The following is a 21,047-nucleotide window of genomic DNA, read 5'->3' on the forward strand; positions in this document are numbered from 1 at the left end:
AATTTAAGCCAATTTTCACGAATCATCCTGTATTTCCGAAACCAGTCTTAGGATACACAATAAGCTATTTTTCTGAAAGACCTGCATTCTCCACTAGGCTATGGCCAACCACTCATGTTACATCCTGTATCTATCGTTTTTCATTTCAATTTCGGATTCAACTGAATTTTTTCATAGAGATTACGAAACCATAAAATTCCCGCGCTCCTCAGTACCTTCACATCGAGTCTCTAAAAATCTGGTCTTATCTTATCGAAATCGACTTGAAAAAATAATTCATTCAGTTACATCCATCGTTGTAAGAGTGAAGTAGTGCGACTTATGTACTTCCAAGTCGAAGAAGGATCACCGTCGCAAATTCGGCGTTATTATGTGTCTTGTTACGAAAACTCCTTTTTTTCGGTTGTAGTTTATCGCCGATAGCGGTTTGGAACACTATCGCCATTCGACTGTCGGAATGTGTGATAGACAGCCCCTGTTATCTGCGGACGATGTATGGTATGTAAACAACATGTTTCGGTGTGCGAAATACCTGAGAAAAATTAAAAACAAAATTTCAAGAGCTCGATCGGTAACTTTCCGAACCAAAGAGGCCCTTCTTGCTTGCTTGTTTATAGTCATAGAACTTCATATTTCACCCATTGTTGAATATGTTATGTTACTTTGTTATCTCACAATGTGTTCATAATAATATGAATTTTAGAAAATCACTAACGTGGTGAAGTCAGGAGTTATTGCGATCTTTTCCGATACATATTGGCTTAATTTTTTCAAAAAATTTCACATGAACCAATAAATCGTTATTTAAGCTTGATCGTATCTATAATTTTGGAGATATTGGGAAAATAATGCTTTTTACCTAATCACTTATTGACTTTCACCCGTTCTGTGTAATTAGGATCTACAATTATTTTTTCCTCCTGAAATTATTATGAAAAAATATTCCAGTAATTATCGGAGTTTTCGAATATTGCAGATTTTTCATTCAATTTAGATTACACTTAATTCAGTCTTCTGAACACAAATCTGTGCTCAACATTTCCTGTTCAATCTTGGTTTATCTAGTCACCCAAAATTCACTTTTCTGAAAACAAAACTCGAATTTAAAATCATATAAAAATAATAAATGCATTCTTGGCCGGTTCGATATTTTCAATTTCTATCTATTTTTATCATGGCACTATATCATGCAAAAAGAACATTATGCATCAAATTTGTTCAATTCAATGGGTGTGGCATTATGCTTTTTCGTCCTTAATTCCTAAGAAGTTGACACTCCATAGAAGGTATGTTATTTTCGTTCTTGCAGCACTATGATTTCCCGAGAGGTTTCAATTCACACATGCGCAATACACATCGTACATTGAAAACAGCCAGAATTCTTATGGAACTCATAATTTCCCAACCCAAATAACAGAGCGTGAAATACACTGCGCAAAAAAATTAACGCACATTCTGAAAATCTCAATTTTAATGAAAGTTAACTCTACATTGACTTTATAACTTTTTTTTAAGTTCTCTTTCTCTCTGGAAGGTTTTGAACGAAACAAGACACATTAAATGGAAGAAAAATTCGGGATTTCACTGAATCTTATGTGAAAGAAGAGAAATAAACAATTTTCAAAATACTGGAATGCTGATAAGTGATTTAATACTTGGTATTTCCACCCCTTGCGTTAATTAAAGCTCGGCAACGACGGTTCATACTCAAAATGAGTGATCTTAAAATGTTCTGATCTAATCCTTCCCAGATTTCTCTGAGTTGGGTTCCTAAGTCATTAAGAGTAGCTGGATGATTTTCTGAACTTCTCAGCCTTCTATTGAGGTTGTCCCAAACCTGCTCAATCGGATTGAGATCTGGACTTCTTCTGGCCGTTCCATTCGAGAGACTTCAACCTCTTCAAGGTACTCCTGAACGATGCGCGCACGATGGGGTCTGGCATTATCGTCCATAAAAATGAAATTTTCACCAATGTATGGGGCAAATAGCACAACATGCTCTTCAAGAATGTTCCTTGTATACCTATCAGCATTCATAGCTCCATTATCAACGACCACTAGGTCTGTGCGAGCAGTCAAAGATATTTCACCCCATACCATAATCGATCCTCCCCCGAAACCAGTAGTATTCAGGAAATTGCACTGAGCATATCTTTCATGTGGACGTCTGTATACAAGGGAATGTCGAGCACAATGGTAGAGGCAGAATCTAGACTCATCTATGAAGAGAACTCTTTCCCAATCAGCCTCTTCCCAATGGATATGCTCTCTCGCAAAATCCAAACGCACCCTTCGATGGGCTGGGGTGAGAGCTGGGCCTCTTGCCGCGACACGAGACCTTAAATCATATTCTCTGAGGCGATTTCTTATTGTCTGAGTGCTAATTTGCACCCCATGAGTTTGCTCAAGCTGATTCTCAACGATGAAACTCTCAAGTAACGTTCTTGAATGGCAGTTGTTACCCGTGGTCTACCCTGTCCTGGTCTTCAGACATTCATACCGTTCTCCCTGAATCGCTGCGACATTCTGGACATACTTGTATGGGAAACTCCAAACCTTTCTGCAATTCTTGTGTATGTCCACCCTTCTTCTCGCAAAACTACCGCTTGGGCACATTCCTCTTGGGTCAAATTGCGTGTTTCGCGTTGCATAGCGATCGAGTGTAGAAAATCAAACGAAAGAAAAACTATTGATCACTAGAATTGATCGAGAACAACTGATTTCAGAATGGAGCCAATACATTCAAAATCTGATAATCTCATCTTTTTTTATTCCTGCTGGGAAAAAACATCTGTATTGAAGAAAAACGTTGAAAGTGGATAACATATGCATGCATAATTCTGATAAAAATTATAATCATTGAGAACACTTTCAGTTGTAGAATAAATTTGTGATTTCCATAATGTGCGTTAATTTTTTTGCGCAGTGTAATTAGATCCCAGGTATTACTCATGAACCAACCTTACAACCGAAAGGAACAAGCAGTAGCCTAATGGGAAAATTGTCACCGGTTATTTTTTCTGAAATCATCATTTTCGTAGAATATAATCTGAACAAGAAAGTCTATGGGTCCAACTCAATCCTATGACTACTTTTCAGGTGTCTAAGTTGGAACATGACATTTCTTCAAAGTACATTTCTCGTAGGAAATCATCTTGAATGAAACAGTTCTGAAAGTAATGAACTTAAAAATTATAATGTAAATTTCATTGGGGACTTCAAGAGATTCAAATAATTTTTTTTTCCAGGGAGACCTCAGAAACTTTGGGCTTTGAACCATTGATCAACCAAAAAGCAGATCTAGAACATGTTACGGTTTTATCGCATACAGGAGATGGAACGGATACGAAGAATCGAAATAGAGAAGACGAAGATGGTTCAGTTCAAGTGGCTATCGAAGGAATGACATGTAATTCCTGTGTTAGAAGTATAGAAGATACTGTTGGTAAAAAACCGGGAATATTCAACATCAAGGTGAGCTGATCAACTATTCTATGCCGAATATTTTATTTGGATTGAGCGTTTTTCTTTCATGAAACTGAAAGTGTTCGGTTTATTACTCCCACACTTTTTCAAGACAAAACTTTCAAAGGTACAAAAATCCGTTCGTCGTCTAAAATAAAGGGTGTTTTTTTTAGAGCTATAGAACTTTAAATTGCAATAAAACAATGGGGCTTTACATAGCCCCACAGAAAGTAGTCTAGCATCACAAGATCTTGGAGGCCAATTCACAGGTCCAAAACGTGAAATTAGGCGGTCACCAAATGTCATTCAATAAATCGATTGTGGCACGAGCTGTGTGACATGTTGCGCCGTCTTGTTGGAACCACATCTCCTGGACATCATGGATGTTCAATTCAGGAATGAAAGAGTCAGTAATCATGGCCCTATACCGATCACCATTGACTGTAACGTTCTGGCCATCATCGTTTTTGAAAAATTACAGACCAATGATTCCACCAGCCCATAAAGCGCACGAAACAGTGGGTTTTTCTGGATGTAACGGTGTTTCGACATAAACTTGAGTATTAGCTTCACTCCAAATGCGGCAGTTTTGTTTGTTGACGTAGCCATTCAACCAGAAGTGCGCTTCATCGCTAAACAAAATAAAATGGACGTAGTGCGTGATACGTATTCCGCACAGAACCATTATTTTCGAAATAAAATTGCACTATTTGCAAGTGTTGTTCAGGCGTTAGTCTATTCATGATGAATTGCCAAACCAAACTGATAATAAATCACTTGACAGCTGTTGAATCGGTCTCCATATTGAACAGTAATGCCAACTTAAAGTTATATACCTCGAAAAAAAACACCAGTTTGTAACCTCAATATGCTTGTTCCACACAAACTTACTATCTAAGGTTATTCACATTATTTGACTTGGAAGTTGGTCTCGAATGTTGAGGCTCGAGTCACTGATGACGAATTCGATGAATCTCAAATTACATATTTCATAATAAATCGAATATATGTAGGTATGATGTATATCCAGGGTGCAATAGGCACTCTGGAGCTATTACTATTATTTCATCACTTTGATTCTCTATTATAGTCAAATATGGCTAAAACGTCTCTAAAATTTTTATTATGTGATTTTATCGTTTTAAGTGAATGTCTCTTCTGAATAAGGAAGGTAGTATAATTAAATGGCAATGCAATGATGAACATCAATAGGCAATCTTAGTAGCATAAAACTTTCCACTAATCCGAAATTTAATAATAATAATAATAATAGAAACATTTCTCAGGTTTCCTTGGCTAATAAATCTGCACAAGTCCATTATGATGTAAGGAAAATTACACCACAAGATATATGCGATTATATAGATGATATGGGTTTCGAAGCAGCACTCCCACTCTTGAGTGGTCAACAAAGCGTAAATCAAAGTTATATACATATCAACGGTATGACCTGCAACTCTTGCGTGCAGTCAATTGAAGGTAAGTGCAACATCCATCATCCCAGTATTTGATGACAATACTGAATTTTACCTTGATATGGCATCGCACTCATGTTTCGATTCTTATACTGTTTCATTGAAGCCAGAGCGACTTGGATATTTGTACGCTAAATCCCATAGTTCCGAGTGAATTTTCCAAACCTGTATATTCTGCTCTAAAAAAAAAAAAATATAGATATTTTACGAATGTCAATATAGTCTATTGAAATTTCTATATGTTACTTTGAGTGAATAGGCAATGTTATCGTTATTACATATTTATAATTTCTTTCATGCAGGTATGATCTCCACGAAAGTAGGCGTTAAGGGCATATCGGTTGATCTAAATAAGAAAGAAGCTGTTGTGGAGTTCACAGAAAATGTAACAGCTGATCAAATTGCAGAGATGATAGAGGATATGGGTTTTGAAGCCTATGTGAAGACGGTTAATGGTAAAGAGTATAAGCTAGGTAAGTAAAACGAAAGTGCTCGATTTCCATTCGTAACAATCACTTACAGGCAGAGATTACAGAATGCATAACACTGGTAAAAGACATAAGACAAGGCGATTGCTATTATTCTTGTTCTATATTGAGTGTTTCTTTCTCAATATTATTCATGAATTTTTATTGAATGTTATTATTCTCCAGCACTTTCGACATTTCTAATGAATATTTCATGGACATTCTCACAACCGAGCTTCACAACTACTTTTTGCAATATAAGGTATCGACAACGATGTTGGCCCTCTCGAAAACTAAATGTTACTAACAAATTTTAGCTCGACCTTAACATAAGTATACTCGTAATATCTGAAGTACTTATGATAATAGGTATTTAATAAACACGTTCAATGAGTTTAATGGAAAACGTATCTCTGATTCCCTACAAAACAATAACATTGTATGTTTGTAAATTTATTTATAATATGCAAACTCAATTTCAGGTGAGGTAACCTTTTTTGCAATAATTATACCTATATGATCAATGCACTTAACTATTTTTGGATTTAATTTTCTCTATTCTCCCAATAAATAGAAGCGAACAAATTATCGAATAAAAGAAAATCTAACGAAGCACATGAATCCTGTGTTGTTTTTTTCTGAATTAGCACGCTTCCATGGTTTCAATGGAATTTATTAGGTAAAAGTAATTACGCCTACAAACTAAAACAAAAATTTGAGAACTTCAAGTTTATTAAACATGTAAATATAATGAAATACAAATAATTGAAATATACATTGGTAACAAGGATCCAAATATACTAGTTAATTACTCTCCTTCTTCTTCATATAAGTTGTTTTCCTCTGCATATTTGTCCCAATTCTGAAGAAATTGGAGTTTGAGGGTATACTTTCTAAGATCATCCCCTGGAGTCTTTATAGAATTAAGTTGCTTCTCAAATATTTCAGCTAGATTGAATAATCTATCATTCCTATTTTCAATATGAGCTTTAATTTGCCTTGTCAACTGAGATTCGTAAATCTCGTTATCAATGCTATTATTCTCCAGCACTTGCGACATTTCTAATGAATATTTCATGGACATTCTCACAACCGAGCTTCACAACTACTTTTTGCAATATAAGGTATCGACAACGATGTTGGTCCTTTCGAAAACTAAATGTTACTAAAAAATTTCAGCTCGAACTCAACTCAAGTTTACACTTCTTCTTCTTCTTCTTCTCTAACCACTTATCAGTGATTTAATGGGTTTTAAGTATACTCGTAATATCTGGAAGTGCTTATAATAATAGGTATTTGATAAACACGTTCAATGAGTTTAATGGAAAACGTATCTCTGATTTCCTACCTGCTTCACGATCCATACTGAATGTAGTTGTTATTACCGTTGGAGGATTTACAAATGACCATTACAAACCAATTATGATCATGATAACACTAATGGGGCAGAATGCAGAAAACATTCAGATAACGAAATCAATATGAATAACGAAGTAAAGATCGAATAATGTGGTGAAGAAAAAAACTTTCAATTATATATATTATAAATTTATAAAAACTGTAAATCATTCTATGAAAAAAAAACTAAATGAACTCTGATATATTTTTCTCAGTGTTAAAAAAATTATATTCTGAATAAATCTATTTAGATATATCAAAAATTGAAGTTATTCTCATAATTTAAAATTGATATTATATAACCGTTAATCATTATCAATAATATTACTGCCCTTGTGATTCAATAACATTGTATTTTTGTAAATTTATTACGTAATATGCAAACTCAATTTCAGGTGAGGTAACATTTTTTGCAATAATTATACCTATATGATCAATGCACTTAACTATTTTTGGATTTAATTTTCTCTATTCTCCGAATAAATATAAGCGAACAAATTATCGAATAAAAGAAAATCTAACGAATAACATGAATCCTGTGTTGTTTTTTCTGAATTAGCACGCCTCCATGGTTTCAATGGAATTTATTAGGTAAAAGTAATTACGCCTACAAACTAAAACAAAAATTTGAGAACTTCAAGTTTATTAAACATGTAATTATAATAAAATACAAATAATTAAAATGTACATTGGTAAAATGGATCCAAATATTCTAGTTAATCATTCTTCTTCTTCTTCATATAAGTTGTTTTCCTCTGCATATTTGTCCCAATTCTGAAGAAATTGGAGTTTGAGGATATACTTTCTAAGATCATCCCCTGGAGTCTTTATAGAATTAAGTTGCTTCTCAAATATTTCAGCTAGATGAAATAATCTATCATTCCTCTTTTCAATATAAGCTTTAATTTGCCTTGTCAACTGAGATTCGTAAATCTCGTTATCAATGTTATTATTCTCCAGCACTTGCGACATTTCTAATGAATATTTCTTGGACATTCTCACAACCGAGCTTCACAACTACTTTTTGCAATATAAGGTATCGACAACGATGTTGGCCCTTTCGAAAACTAAATGTTACTAACAAATTTTAGCTCGACCTCAACTTAAGTGTACTCTTCTTCTTCTCTAACCACTTATCATTGATTTAATGGGTTTTATGGAAAACGTATCTCTGATTTCCTACCTGCTTCACGATCCATACTTAATGTAGTTGTTATTACCGTTGGAGGATTTACAAATGACCATTACAAACCAATTATGATCATGATAACACTAATTGGGCAGAATGCAGAAAAAATTCAGATCACGAAATCAATATGAATAACAAAGTAAAGATTGAATAATGTGGTGAAGAAAAAACTTTCAATTATATATACTATAAATTTATAAAAACTGTGAATCATTCTATGACAAAAAAACTAAATGAACTCTGATATATTTTTCTCAATGTTAAAAAAATTATATTCTGAATAAATCTATTTAGATATATCAAAAATTGAAGTTATTCTCATAATTTAAAATTAATATTATATAACCGTTAATCATTATCAATAATATTACTGCCCTTGTGATTCAATAACATTGTATTTTTGTAAATTTATTACGTAATATGCAAACTCAATTTCAGGTGAGGTAACATTTTTTGCAATAATTATACCTATATGATCAATGCACTTAACTATTTTTGGATTTAATTTTCTCTATTCTCCGAATAAATATAAGCGAACAAATTATCGAATAAAAGAAAATCTAACGAATAACATGAATCCTGTGTTGTTTTTTCTGAATAAGCACGCCTCCATGGTTTCAATGGAATTTATTAGGTAAAAGTAATTACGCCTACAAACTAAAACAAAAATTTGAGAACTTCAAGTTTATTAAACATGTAATTATAATAAAATACAAATAATTAAAATGTACATTGGTAAAATGGATCAAAATATTCTAGTTAATTATTCTTCTTCTTCTTCTTCATATAAGTTGTTTTCCTCTGCATATTCGTCCCAATTCTGAAGAAATTGGTTTTTGAGGATGTATTTTCTGAGATCATCATCTTCTGGACTCTTTATGGAATTAAGTTGCTTCTCAAATATTTCAGCTAGATGAAATAATCTATCATTCCTCTTTTCAATATAAGCTTTAATTTGCTTTGTCAACTGAGATTCGTAAATCTCGTTATCAATGTTATTATTCTCCAGCACTTGCGACATTTCTAATGAATATTTCATGGACATTCTCACAACCGAGCTTCCAAACTACTTTTTGCAATATAAGGTATCGACAACGATGTTGGTCCTTCCGAAAACTAAATGTTACTAACCAATTTTAGCTCGACCTCAACTTAAGTGTACTCTTCTTCTTCTTCTTCTTCTCTAACCACTTATCATTGATTTAATGGGTTTTATGGACAACGTTTCTCTGATTTCCTACCTGCTTCACGATCCATACTCAATGTAGTTGTTATTACCGTTGGAGGATTTACAAATGACCATTACAAACCAATTATGATCATGATAACACTAATTGGGCAGAATGCAGAAAAAATTCAGATCACGAAATCAATATGAATAACGAAGTAAAGATTGAATAATGTGGTGAAGAAAAAAACTTTCAATTATATATACTATAAATTTATAAAAACTGTGAATCATTCTATGACAAAAAAACTAAATGAACTCTGATATATTTTTCTCAATTTAAAAAAAATTATATTCTGAATAAATCTATTTAGATATATCAAAAATTGAAGTTATTCTTATAATTTAAAATTAATATTATATAACCGTTAATCATTATCAATAATATTACTGCCCTTGTGATTCAATAACATTGTATTTTTGTGAATTTATTACGTAATATGCAAACTCAATTTCAGGTGAGGTAACATTTTTTGCAATAATTATACCTATATGATCAATGCACTTAACTATTTTTGGATTTAATTTTCTCTATTCGCCCAATAAATATAAGCGAACAAATTATCGAATAAAAGAAAATCTAACGAATTACATGAATCCTGTGTTGTTTTTTCTGAATAAGCACGCCTCCATGGTTTCAATGGAATTTATTAGGTAAAAGTAATTACGCCTACAAACTAAAACAAAAATTTGAGAACTTCAAGTTTATTAAACATGTAATTATAATAAAATACAAATAATTAAAATGTACATTGGTAAAATGGATCAAAATATTCTAGTTAATTATTCTTCTTCTTCTTCTTCATATAAGTTGTTTTCCTCTGCATATTCGTCCCAATTCTGAAGAAATTGGTTTTTGAGGATGTATTTTCTGAGATCATCATCTTCTGGACTCCTTATGGAATTAAGTTGCTTCTCAAATATTTCAGCTAGATGAAATAATCTATCATTCCTCTTTTCAATATAAGCTTTAATTTGCTTTGTCAACTGAGATTCGTAAATCTCGTTATCAATGTTATTATTCTCCAGCACTTGCGACATTTCTAATGAATATTTCATGGACATTCTCACAACCGAGCTTCCAAACTACTTTTTGCAATATAAGGTATCGACAACGATGTTGGTCCTTCCGAAAACTAAATGTTACTAACCAATTTTAGCTCGACCTCAACTTAAGTGTACTCTTCTTCTTCTTCTTCTTCTCTAACCACTTATCATTGATTTAATGGGTTTTATGGACAACGTTTCTCTGATTTCCTACCTGCTTCACGATCCATACTTAATGTAGTTGTTATCCGTTGGAGGATTTACAAATGACCATTACAAATCAATTATGATCATGATAACACTAATTGGGCAGAATGCAGAAAAAATTCAGATCACGAAATCAATATGAATAACAAAGTAAAGATTGAATAATGTGGTGAAGAAAAAACTTTTAATTATATATACTATAAATTTATAAAAACTGTGAATCATTCTATGACAAAAAAACTAAATGAACTCTGATATATTTTTCTCAGTGTTAAAAAAATTATATTCTGAATAAATCTATTTAGATATATCAAAAATTGAAGTTATTCTTATAATTTAAAATCAATATTATATAACCGTTAATCATTTATATATATTCATTTGAAATTTATGATTTTCAATAATAAAGTGTTGCAATCGTTTGAGGAAAAAATTAACGACCTGAAATTTCGACTTTTGAAATTTGTAGAATCAAGAAACCCAGCAAATTTCACACATGTCTTCATCATTTGCTTCTTTTTCGGTGAATGAGTATTCGATGAAAATATTATAATTATAAATTATTATAATCTGCCATTGATTGTGGAAATAAGCAAGGAGGAGAAGAAAAGAGGGAAGAATGTGAGGGTTGGATACAGAAAATTGTTCATAGAAGAGAAGGTTTTTGTATGGGATGAAAGAGAACAAGGTGTAAAGGAACAAGAAGTTCTGAAGAAATCTGACCTGGGTCAGAGTTCAAAAAACCAATAGGGATAGATAAAGGACGGCTGATTATTAAGATGGAGACAAAGCGAGGAAAGGAATATGAGTATAGGAAAACACAAATGGAAGAAATGAGTAAGGAAACTAGAGAAGTAAAAGAGAAAAAAGAGAGAGATAACTGGAAGTTGGCAACCTGGAATGTGAGAGGTATAAAAGGCAGAGAGGACGAGCTAATACAGGAATTGGAGAGGTATGAGATAAAAATATTAACGGTGACAGAAACAAAGAAGAAAGGAATAGGAGAGCAAGTGATGAGGGGTGATCATTTAATGATTTACGGAGGAGTGAAATATGAACAACATGGAGCGGCAGGCGTGGGATGCATAATTGACAAGAATTGGAGAAAATATGTGGAACACTGGCAGGTATATTCGGAGAGACTATTGAAGGTACGTCTGAGGAGAGAAAAATCCGAGTTGTGGAACATAATAGTAGCATATGGACCAAATGAAGACGCAAAGGTGGAGGATAAGAACAAATTTTGGGAAGAATTGAACATGGTAACAGAGGAATGCAGGGGAAAAATCGTGGTGTGTGGAGATTTTAATAGCAGGGTTGGAATAGGAGGAGGAAGAGATGGGATCGTCGGTAAATATGGAGAAACAAAGAAAACGAACAACGGAGAAAGACTTATAGAGTACTGCAGGATGAATAATATGATAGTTTCGAATACATTCTTTGAGCATAAAGATGTACATAGGTACACAAGGCATGGACATAACGTTGACGATAGATCAATAATAGATTACTTCTTAGTAGAAAGAGATAATAGAAGGGACATCGCAGATGTAAGAGTGCACAGGGGAGCGGAAATAGGAAGTGACCATTATATGCTTGTAGCAAAGATAATGAGTGAAGGAAAAGAGAAGGTCGAACATAGGCAACTTAATGAAGGATATGAAAATATAAAAAGCTATAAACTGAGAGAAATGAGTGTAGCAGAAGAATACAGGAAAGATGTAGAAGAGAATATGACTAGGGTGGAAATAGGAGTTGAGGAGGGAGTGGAGGGAGTATGGGGAAGGTTCAAGAATATACTAATGGAATCAGCAAAAAGAGTGTGTGGTAGTGTTAAAATTGGGAGAAACAGAAGGGGCACAGCCTGGTGGAGTGACAACTTGAAGACACAAATTAAAATGAAGAAAATATTGTGGAAGGAATATCTAAAGAATAGAAATGCATGTAATTATCGGAAATATAAAGAACAAAGGAAGAGAGTTAAGCAAGTAACATTGGAAGAAAAGGAGAAAACGTGGAGAGATTTTGGAGAGAGAATGGAGAAAAATTACACGGAAAATAGAAAGCTTTTTTACAGAGTCATGAAAAATATGAGGAAGGGGGAGAAGGTTGACAATACATCGATCAAGTGTAAAAGAAACAGATTGCTTGTGGGAGAGAAGGAAATAATGGAAAGATGGAAGGAACACTTCATTGAATTACTGAAGGGAAATGAAGTCAAAAAAGAAGAAACACAAAAAAAAGATAAGCGATGGGAGGACGACGGGGAAGACTTGATAAGCATTGAAGAGGTTAAGGTAGCTCTCAGAAGAGTCAAGAATGGAAAAGCTGCAGGATACGATAGAATTACACCGGAAATGATGAAGAACATGGGAGAAAAAGGTATAAATGTATTCAGGGAAATATGTCAGAAAGCATGGAATTCGAAAGAAATACCACAAGATTGGAAAATGGCGATGATAGTACCAGCTTACAAGAATGGGGACAGAAAGAAATGTGATAATTATAGAGGTATAAACTTGCTATGTACAGCTCTCAAAGTATACGAAGCGATATTGGAGAGTAGACTAAAAATAAGCACAGAGGACACACTAGATAAAGCTCAGAGTGGGTTTATGAGAGGGAGAAGTGTACAAGACCACATTTTCACTCTGAAACAGACCATTCATAAGATGAAAAGAAGTGGAAGAAAGGCTTATTTTGTATTTATAGATCTGGTGAAAGCTTTTGACAGGGTTAGTAGATCGAAAATGTGGGATATATTGAAAACAAGAGGGATAAACAGAAATTTGGTGGAGTCTATTAAAAGTGTTTATTGTGAAAGCTTGAACTGTGTTATTGTCAGAAATATGAAGTCGGAGTTATTTGAGACAAAGGAGGGACTGAGGCAGGGTGGAGTGCTGAGTCCGACATTGTTTATACTGTTTTTGGATGAGATAATCAGAGAAGCAAAGGAGAGAACAGAGAAGCTTACAATTGGTTTTAAGAACTTAAGAAGAGTTGTAATATCAGAATGTGCCTTTGCGGATGACATCGTATTGATGGCGGGAACAAGGAGGAGTATACAGGGAAATTTGGATATATGGAATGGAATACTGAGAAAATATGGGATGGAAATAAATAGAAGAAAGACAAAAGTGATGGAAGTGAACGATGAACGGGAGGATGATTGGAGATTGGAAATTGAGGGAGAGGAAGTTGAAAAGGTGAAATGTTTCAGATATTTAGGAGTGAACATAGAAAATACGGGAAGCCAAGAAAGGGAGATTAATGAGAGAATTGAAAAAGCCGGCAGATTATACCACACAATTAATAGGAAATTCCTAAGAAGAACTGAAGTCGAAGAGAAAACTAAAATGACCGTGTTTAAGTCGATATTCAGACCTGTTCTGTCGTATGGATGTGAAACTTGGAACACAACAAGGAGAATGAGGAGTGAACTACAGGCAGTAGAAATGAAATTTTTGAGAGGAGTGAAGGGGGTTACAAGGATGGACAGAAGGAGAAATGACGACATAAGAGGTGAATTGGGGATAAAATCATTGGAAAGGTTTGTGGGTGAGAGGCAGTTGGGATGGTGGGGACACTTACATCGTATGGAGGAGGAGAGACCAATCAAACAAATATGGGAGGCAAAAGTCGAGAAAAAGGCAAAAAGGGGGAGACCGCAACAAACATGGGAGGATATGGTAGAGGAGGAAATAAAGAAAAGAGGGAAAAGCGTCAGGGAAGCTGAGATGATGACATCAAATAGGACAGAATGGAAGAAATTCATTGAATCAAATTAGAATTATTCTTAAGTTATTGTTAAGTTGGAAAATGTAGATAATGAAACCCATACACCGAAAGGTATCAAATGGGATACAGATTATATATATATATATATATATAATCTGCCATTAATAATACACCAAATAATTTGACGACAGTAAAAACTATAAAAATAATATTACTGCCCTTGTGATTCAATAACATTGTATTTTTGTAAATTTATTATGTAATATGCAAACTCAATTTCAGGTGAGGTAACATTTTTTGCAATAATTATATGATACCTATATGATCAATGCACTTAACTATTTTTGGATTTAATTTTCTCTGTTCTCCCAATAAATATAAGCGAACAAATTATCGAATAAAAGAAAATCTAACGAATTACATGAATCCTGGGTTGTTTTTTCTGAATTAGCACGCCTCCATGGTTTCAATGGAATTTATTAGGTAAAAGTAATTACGCCTACAAACTAAAACAAAAATTTGAGAACTTCAAGTTTATTAAACATGTAAATTTAATAAAATACAAATAATTAAAATATACATTGGTAACATGGATCCAAATATTCTAGTTAATTATTCTTCTTCTTCTTCTTCATATAAGTTGTTTTCCTCTGCATATTCGTCCCAATTCTGAAGAAATTGGTTTTTGAGGAAGTATTTTCTGAGATCATCATCTTCTGGACTCTTTATGGAATTAAGTTGCTTCTCAAATATTTCAGCTAGATGAAATAATCTATCATTCCTCTTTTCAATATAAGCTTTAATTTGCTTTGTCAACTGAGATTCGTAAATCTCGTTATCAATGTTATTATTCTCCAGCACTTGCGACATTTCTAATGAATATTTCATGGACATTTTCACAACCGAGCTTCCAAACTACTTTTTGCAATAAAAGGTATCGACAACGATGTTGGCCCTTTCGAAAACTAAATGTTACTAACAAATTTTAGCTCGACCTCAACTTAAGTGTACTCTTCTTCTTCTCTAACCACTTATCATTGATTTAATGGGTTTTATGGAAAACGTATCTCTGATTTCCTACCTGCTTCACGATCCATACTTAATGTAGTTGTTATTACCGTTGGAGGATTTACAAATGACCATTACAAACCAATTATGATCATGATAACACTAATTGGGCAGAATGCAGAAAAAATTCAGATCACGAAATCAATATGAATAACAAAGTAAAGATTGAATAATGTGGTGAAGAAAAAACTTTCAATTATATATACTATAAATTTATAAAAACTGTGAATCATTCTATGCCAAAAAAACTAAATGAACTCTGATATATTTTTCTCAATTTAAAAAAAATTATATTCTGAATAAATCTATTCAGATATATCAAAAAATGAAATCATTCTTATAATTTAAAATTAATATTATATAACCGTTAATCATTATCAATAATATTACTGCCCTTGTGATTCAATAACATTGTATTTTTGTAAATTTATTACGTAATATGCAAACTCAATTTCAGGTGAGGTAACATTTTTTGCAATAATTATACCTATATGATCAATGCACTTAACTATTTTTGGATTTAATTTTCTCTATTCTACCAATATATAAGCGAACAAATTATCGAATAAAAGAAAATCTAACTAAGCACATGAATCCTGTGTTGTTTTTTCTGAATAAGCACGCCTTCATGGTTTCAATGAAATTTATTAGGTAGAAGTAATTACGCCTACAAACTAAAACAAAAATATTAGAACTTCAAGTTTATTAAAAATGTAAATATAATAAAATACAAATAATTAAAATATACATTGGTAACATGGATCCAAATATTCTAGTTAATCATTCTTCTTCTTCTTCATATAAGTTGTTTTCCTCTGCATATTTGTCCCAATTCTGAAGAAATTGGAGTTTGAGGATATACTTTCTAAGATCATCCCCTGGAGTCTTTATAGAATTAAGTTGCTTCTCAAATATTTCAGCTAGATGAAATAATCTATCATTCCTCTTTTCAATATAAGCTTTAATTTGCCTTGTCAACTGAGATTCGTAAATCTCGTTATCAATGTTATTATTCTCCAGCACTTGCGACATTTCTAATGAATATTTCTTGGACATTCTCACAACCGAGCTTCACAACTACTTTTTGCAATATAAGGTATCGACAACGATGTTGGCCCTTTCGAAAACTAAATGTTACTAACAAATTTTAGCTCGACCTCAACTTAAGTGTACTCTTCTTCTTCTCTAACCACTTATCATTGATTTAATGGGTTTTATGGAAAACGTATCTCTGATTTCCTACCTGCTTCACGATCCATACTTAATGTAGTTGTTATTACCGTTGGAGGATTTACAAATGACCATTACAAACCAATTATGATCATGATAACACTAATTGGGCAGAATGCAGAAAAAATTCAGATCACGAAATCAATATGAATAACGAAGTAAAGATTGAATAATGTTGTGAAGAAAAAAACTTTCAATTATATATACTATAAATTTATAAAAACTGTGAATCGTTCTATGACAAAAAAACTAAATGAACTCTGATATATTTTTCTCAGTGTTAAAAAAATTATATTCTGAATAAATCTATTTAGATATATCAAAAATTGAAGTTATTCTCATAATTTAAAATTAATATTATATAACCGTTAATCATTATCAATAATATTACTGCCCTTGTGATTCAATAACATTGTATTTTTGTAAATTTATTACGTAATATGCAAACTCAATTTCAGGTGAGGTAACATTTTTTGCAATAATTATACCTATATGATCAATGCACTTAACTATTTTTGGATTTAATTTTCTCTATTCTCCGAGTAAATATAAGCGAACAAATTATCGAATAAAAGAAAATCTAACGAATAACATGAATCCTGTGTTGTTTTTTCTGAATTAGCACGCCTCCATGGTTTCAATGGAATTTATTAGGTAAAAGTAATTACGCCTACAAACTAAAACAAAAATTTGAGAACTTCAAGTTTATTAAACATGTAATTATAATAAAATACAAATAATTAAAATGTACATTGGTAAAATGGATCAAATTATTCTAGTTAATTATTCTTCTTCTTCTTCTTCATATAAGTTGTTTTCCTCTGCATATTCGTCCCAATTCTGAAGAAATTGGTTTTTGAGGATGTATTTTCTGAGATCATCATCTTCTGGACTCTTTATGGAATTAAGTTGCTTCTCAAATATTTCAGCTAGATGAAATAATCTATCATTCCTCTTTTCAATATAAGCTTTAATTTGCTTTGTCAACTGAGATTCGTAAATCTCGTTATCAATGCTATTATTCTCCAGCACTTGCGACATTTCTAATGAATATTTCATGGACATTTTCACAACCGAGCTTCCAAACTACTTTCTGCAATATAAGGTATCGACAACGATGTTGGCCCTTTCGAAAACTAAATGTTACTAACAAATTTTAGCTCGACCTCAACTTAAGTGTACTCTTCTTCTTCTCTAACCACTTATCATTGATTTAATGGGTTTTATGGAAAACGTATCTCTGATTTCCTACCTGCTTCACGATCCATACTTAATGTAGTTGTTATTACCGTTGGAGGATTTACAAATGACCATTACAAACCAATTATGATCATGATAACACTAATTGGGCAGAATGCAGAAAAAATTCAGATCACGAAATCAATATGAATAACAAAGTAAAGATTGAATAATGTGGTGAAGAAAAAACTTTCAATTATATATACTATAAATTTATAAAAACTGTGAATCATTCTATGACAAAAAAACTAAATGAACTCTGATATATTTTTCTCAATTTAAAAAAAATTATATTCTGAATAAATCTATTTAGATATATCAAAAAATGAAATCATTCTTATAATTTAAAATTAATATTATATAACCGTTAATCATTATCAATAATATTACTGCCCTTGTGATTCAATAACATTGTATTTTTGTAAATTTATTACGTAATATGCAAACTCAATTTCAAGTGAGGTAACTTTTTTTGCAATAATTATACCTATATGATCAATGCACTTAACTATTTTTGGATTTAATTTTCTCTATTCTACCAATATATAAGCGAACAAATTATCGAATAAAAGAAAATCTAACTAAGCACATGAATCCTGTGTTGTTTTTTCTGAATAAGCACGCCTTCATGGTTTCAATGAAATTTATTAGGTAGAAGTAATTACGCCTACAAACTAAAACAAAAATATTAGAACTTCAAGTTTATTAAAAATGTAAATATAATAAAATACAAATAATTAAAATATACATTGGTAACATGGATCCAAATATTCTAGTTAATTATTCTTCTTCTTCTTCATATAAGTTGTTTTCCTCTGCATATTTGTCCCAATTCTGAAGAAATTGGAGTTTGAAGATATACTTTCTAAGATCATCCCCTGGAGTCTTTATAGAATTAAGTTGCTTCTCAAATATTTCAGCTAGATGAAATAATCTATCATTCCTCTTTTCAATATAAGCTTTAATTTGCCTTGTCAACTGAGATTCGTAAATCTCGTTATCAATGTTATTATTCTCCAGCACTTGCGACATTTCTAATGAATATTTCTTGGACATTCTCACAACCGAGCTTCCAAACTACTTTTTGCAATATAAGGTATCGACAACGATGTTGGCCCTTTCGAAAACTAAATGTTACTAACAAATTTTAGCTCGACCTCAACTTAAGTGTACTCTTCTTCTTCTTCTTCTCTAACCACTTATCATTGATTTAATGGGTTTTATGGAAAACGTATCTCTGATTTCCTACCTGCTTCACGATCCATACTTAATGTAGTTGTTATTACCGTTGGAGGATTTACAAATGACCATTACGAACCAATTATGATCATGATAACACTAATTGGGCAGAATGCAGAAAAAATTCAGATCACGAAATCAATATGAATAACAAAGTAAAGATTGAATAATGTGGTGAAGAAAAAACTTTCAGTTATATATACTATAAATTTATAAAAACTGTGAATCATTCTATGACAAAAAAACTAAATGAACTCTGATATATTTTTCTCAATTTAAAAAAAATTTTATTCTGAATAAATCTATTTAGGTATATCAAAAATTGAAGTTATTCTTATAATTTTAAATTAGTATTATATAACCGTTAATTATTATCAATAATATTACTGCCCTTGTGATTCAATAACATTGTATTTTTGTAAATTTATTATGTAATATGCAAACTCAATTTCAGGTGAGGTAACATTTTTTGCAATAATTATACCTATATGATCAATGCACTTAACTATTTTTGGATTTAATTCTCTCTATTCTCCGAATAAATATAAGCGAACAAATTATCGAATAAAAGAAAATCTAACGAATTACATGAATCGTGTGTTGTTTTTTCTGAATTAGCACGCCTCCATGGTTTCAATGGAATTTATTAGGTAAAAGTAATTACGCCTACAAACTAAAACAAAAATTTGAGAACTTCAAGTTTATTAAACATGTAAATATAATAAAATACAAATAATTAAAATGTACATTGGAAACATGGATCAAAATATTCTAGTTAATTATTCTTCTTCTTCATATAAGTTGTTTTCCTCTGCATATTCGTCCCAATTCTGAAGAAATTGGTTTTTGAGGATGTATTTTCTTAGATCATCATCTTCTGGACTCTTTATGGAATTAAGTTGCTTCTCAAATATTTCAGCTAGATGAAATAATCTATCATTCCTCTTTTCAATATAAGCTTTAATTTGCTTTGTCAACTGAGATTCGTAAATCTCGTTATCAATGTTATTATTCTCCAGCACATGCGACATTTCCAATGAATATTTCATGGACATTCTCACAACCGAGCTTCCAAACTACTTTTTGCAATATAAGGTATCGACAACGATGTTGGCCCTTTCGAAAACTAAATGTTACTAACAAATTTTAGCTCGACCTCAACTTAAGTGTACTCTTCTTCTTCTTCTTCTTCTCTAACCACTTATCATTGATTTAATGGGTTTTATGGAAAAAGTATCTCTGATTTCCTACCTGCTTCACGATCCATACTTAATGTAGTTGTTATTACCGTTGGAGGATTTACAAATGACCATTATAAACCAATTATGATCATGATAACACTAATTGGGCAGAATGCAGAAAAAATTCAGATCACGAAATCAATATGAATAACAAAGTAAAGATTGAATAATGTGGTGAAGAAAAAACTTTCAATTATATATACTATAAATTTATAAAAACTGTGAATCATTCTATGACAAAAAAACTAAATGAACTCTGATATATTTTCCTCAATTTTAAAAAAATTATATTCTGAACAAATCTATTTAGATATATCAAAAATTGAAGTTATTCTTGTAATTTGAAATTAATATTTTATAACCGTTAATCATCATCAATAATATTACTGCCCTTGTGATTCAATAACATTGTATTTTTGTAAATTTATTATGTAATATGCAAACTCAATTTCAGGTGAGGTAACATTTTTTGCAATAATTATACCTATATGATCAATGCACTTAACTATTTTTGGATTTAATTTTCTCTATTCTCCGAATAAATATAAGCGAACAAATTATCGAATAAAAGAAAATCTAACGAATAACATGAATCCTGTGTTGTTTTTTCTGAATTAGCACGCCTCCATGGTTTCAATGGAATTTATTAGGTAAAAGTAATTACGCCTACAAACTAAAACAAAAATTTGAGAACTTCAAGTTTATTAAACATGTAATTATAATAAAATACAAATAATTAAAATGTACATTGGTAAAATGGATCAAAATATTCTAGTTAATTATTCTTTTTCTTCTTCTTCATATAAGTTGTTTTCC

General features: G+C 31.8%; 1 protein-coding gene across 5 annotated transcripts in view; it reads left to right on the forward strand.

The window, feature by feature from the left end:
- The window catches only part of LOC123676886 (copper-transporting ATPase 1), a 65,453-nt gene that overhangs the window by 13,010 nt on the left and 31,396 nt on the right, over window positions 1-21,047 (forward strand). For 4 of the 5 annotated variants that reach the window (XM_045613150.1, XM_045613151.1, XM_045613154.1 and 1 more), the window contains 3 exons: window positions 3,249-3,474; window positions 4,752-4,944; window positions 5,243-5,413. In XM_045613150.1, the coding sequence (XP_045469106.1) occupies window positions 3,249-3,474; window positions 4,752-4,944; window positions 5,243-5,413 (590 nt within the window). Of the gene's footprint in view, window positions 1-287; window positions 499-3,248; window positions 3,475-4,751; window positions 4,945-5,242; window positions 5,414-21,047 lie in introns of those variants that run through there. The other variant, XM_045613152.1, reaches the window with a different exon arrangement.

This window comes from Harmonia axyridis, chromosome 3 (genome assembly GCF_914767665.1).
Source record: "Harmonia axyridis chromosome 3, icHarAxyr1.1, whole genome shotgun sequence".
Taxonomy (NCBI): domain Eukaryota; kingdom Metazoa; phylum Arthropoda; class Insecta; order Coleoptera; family Coccinellidae; genus Harmonia; species Harmonia axyridis.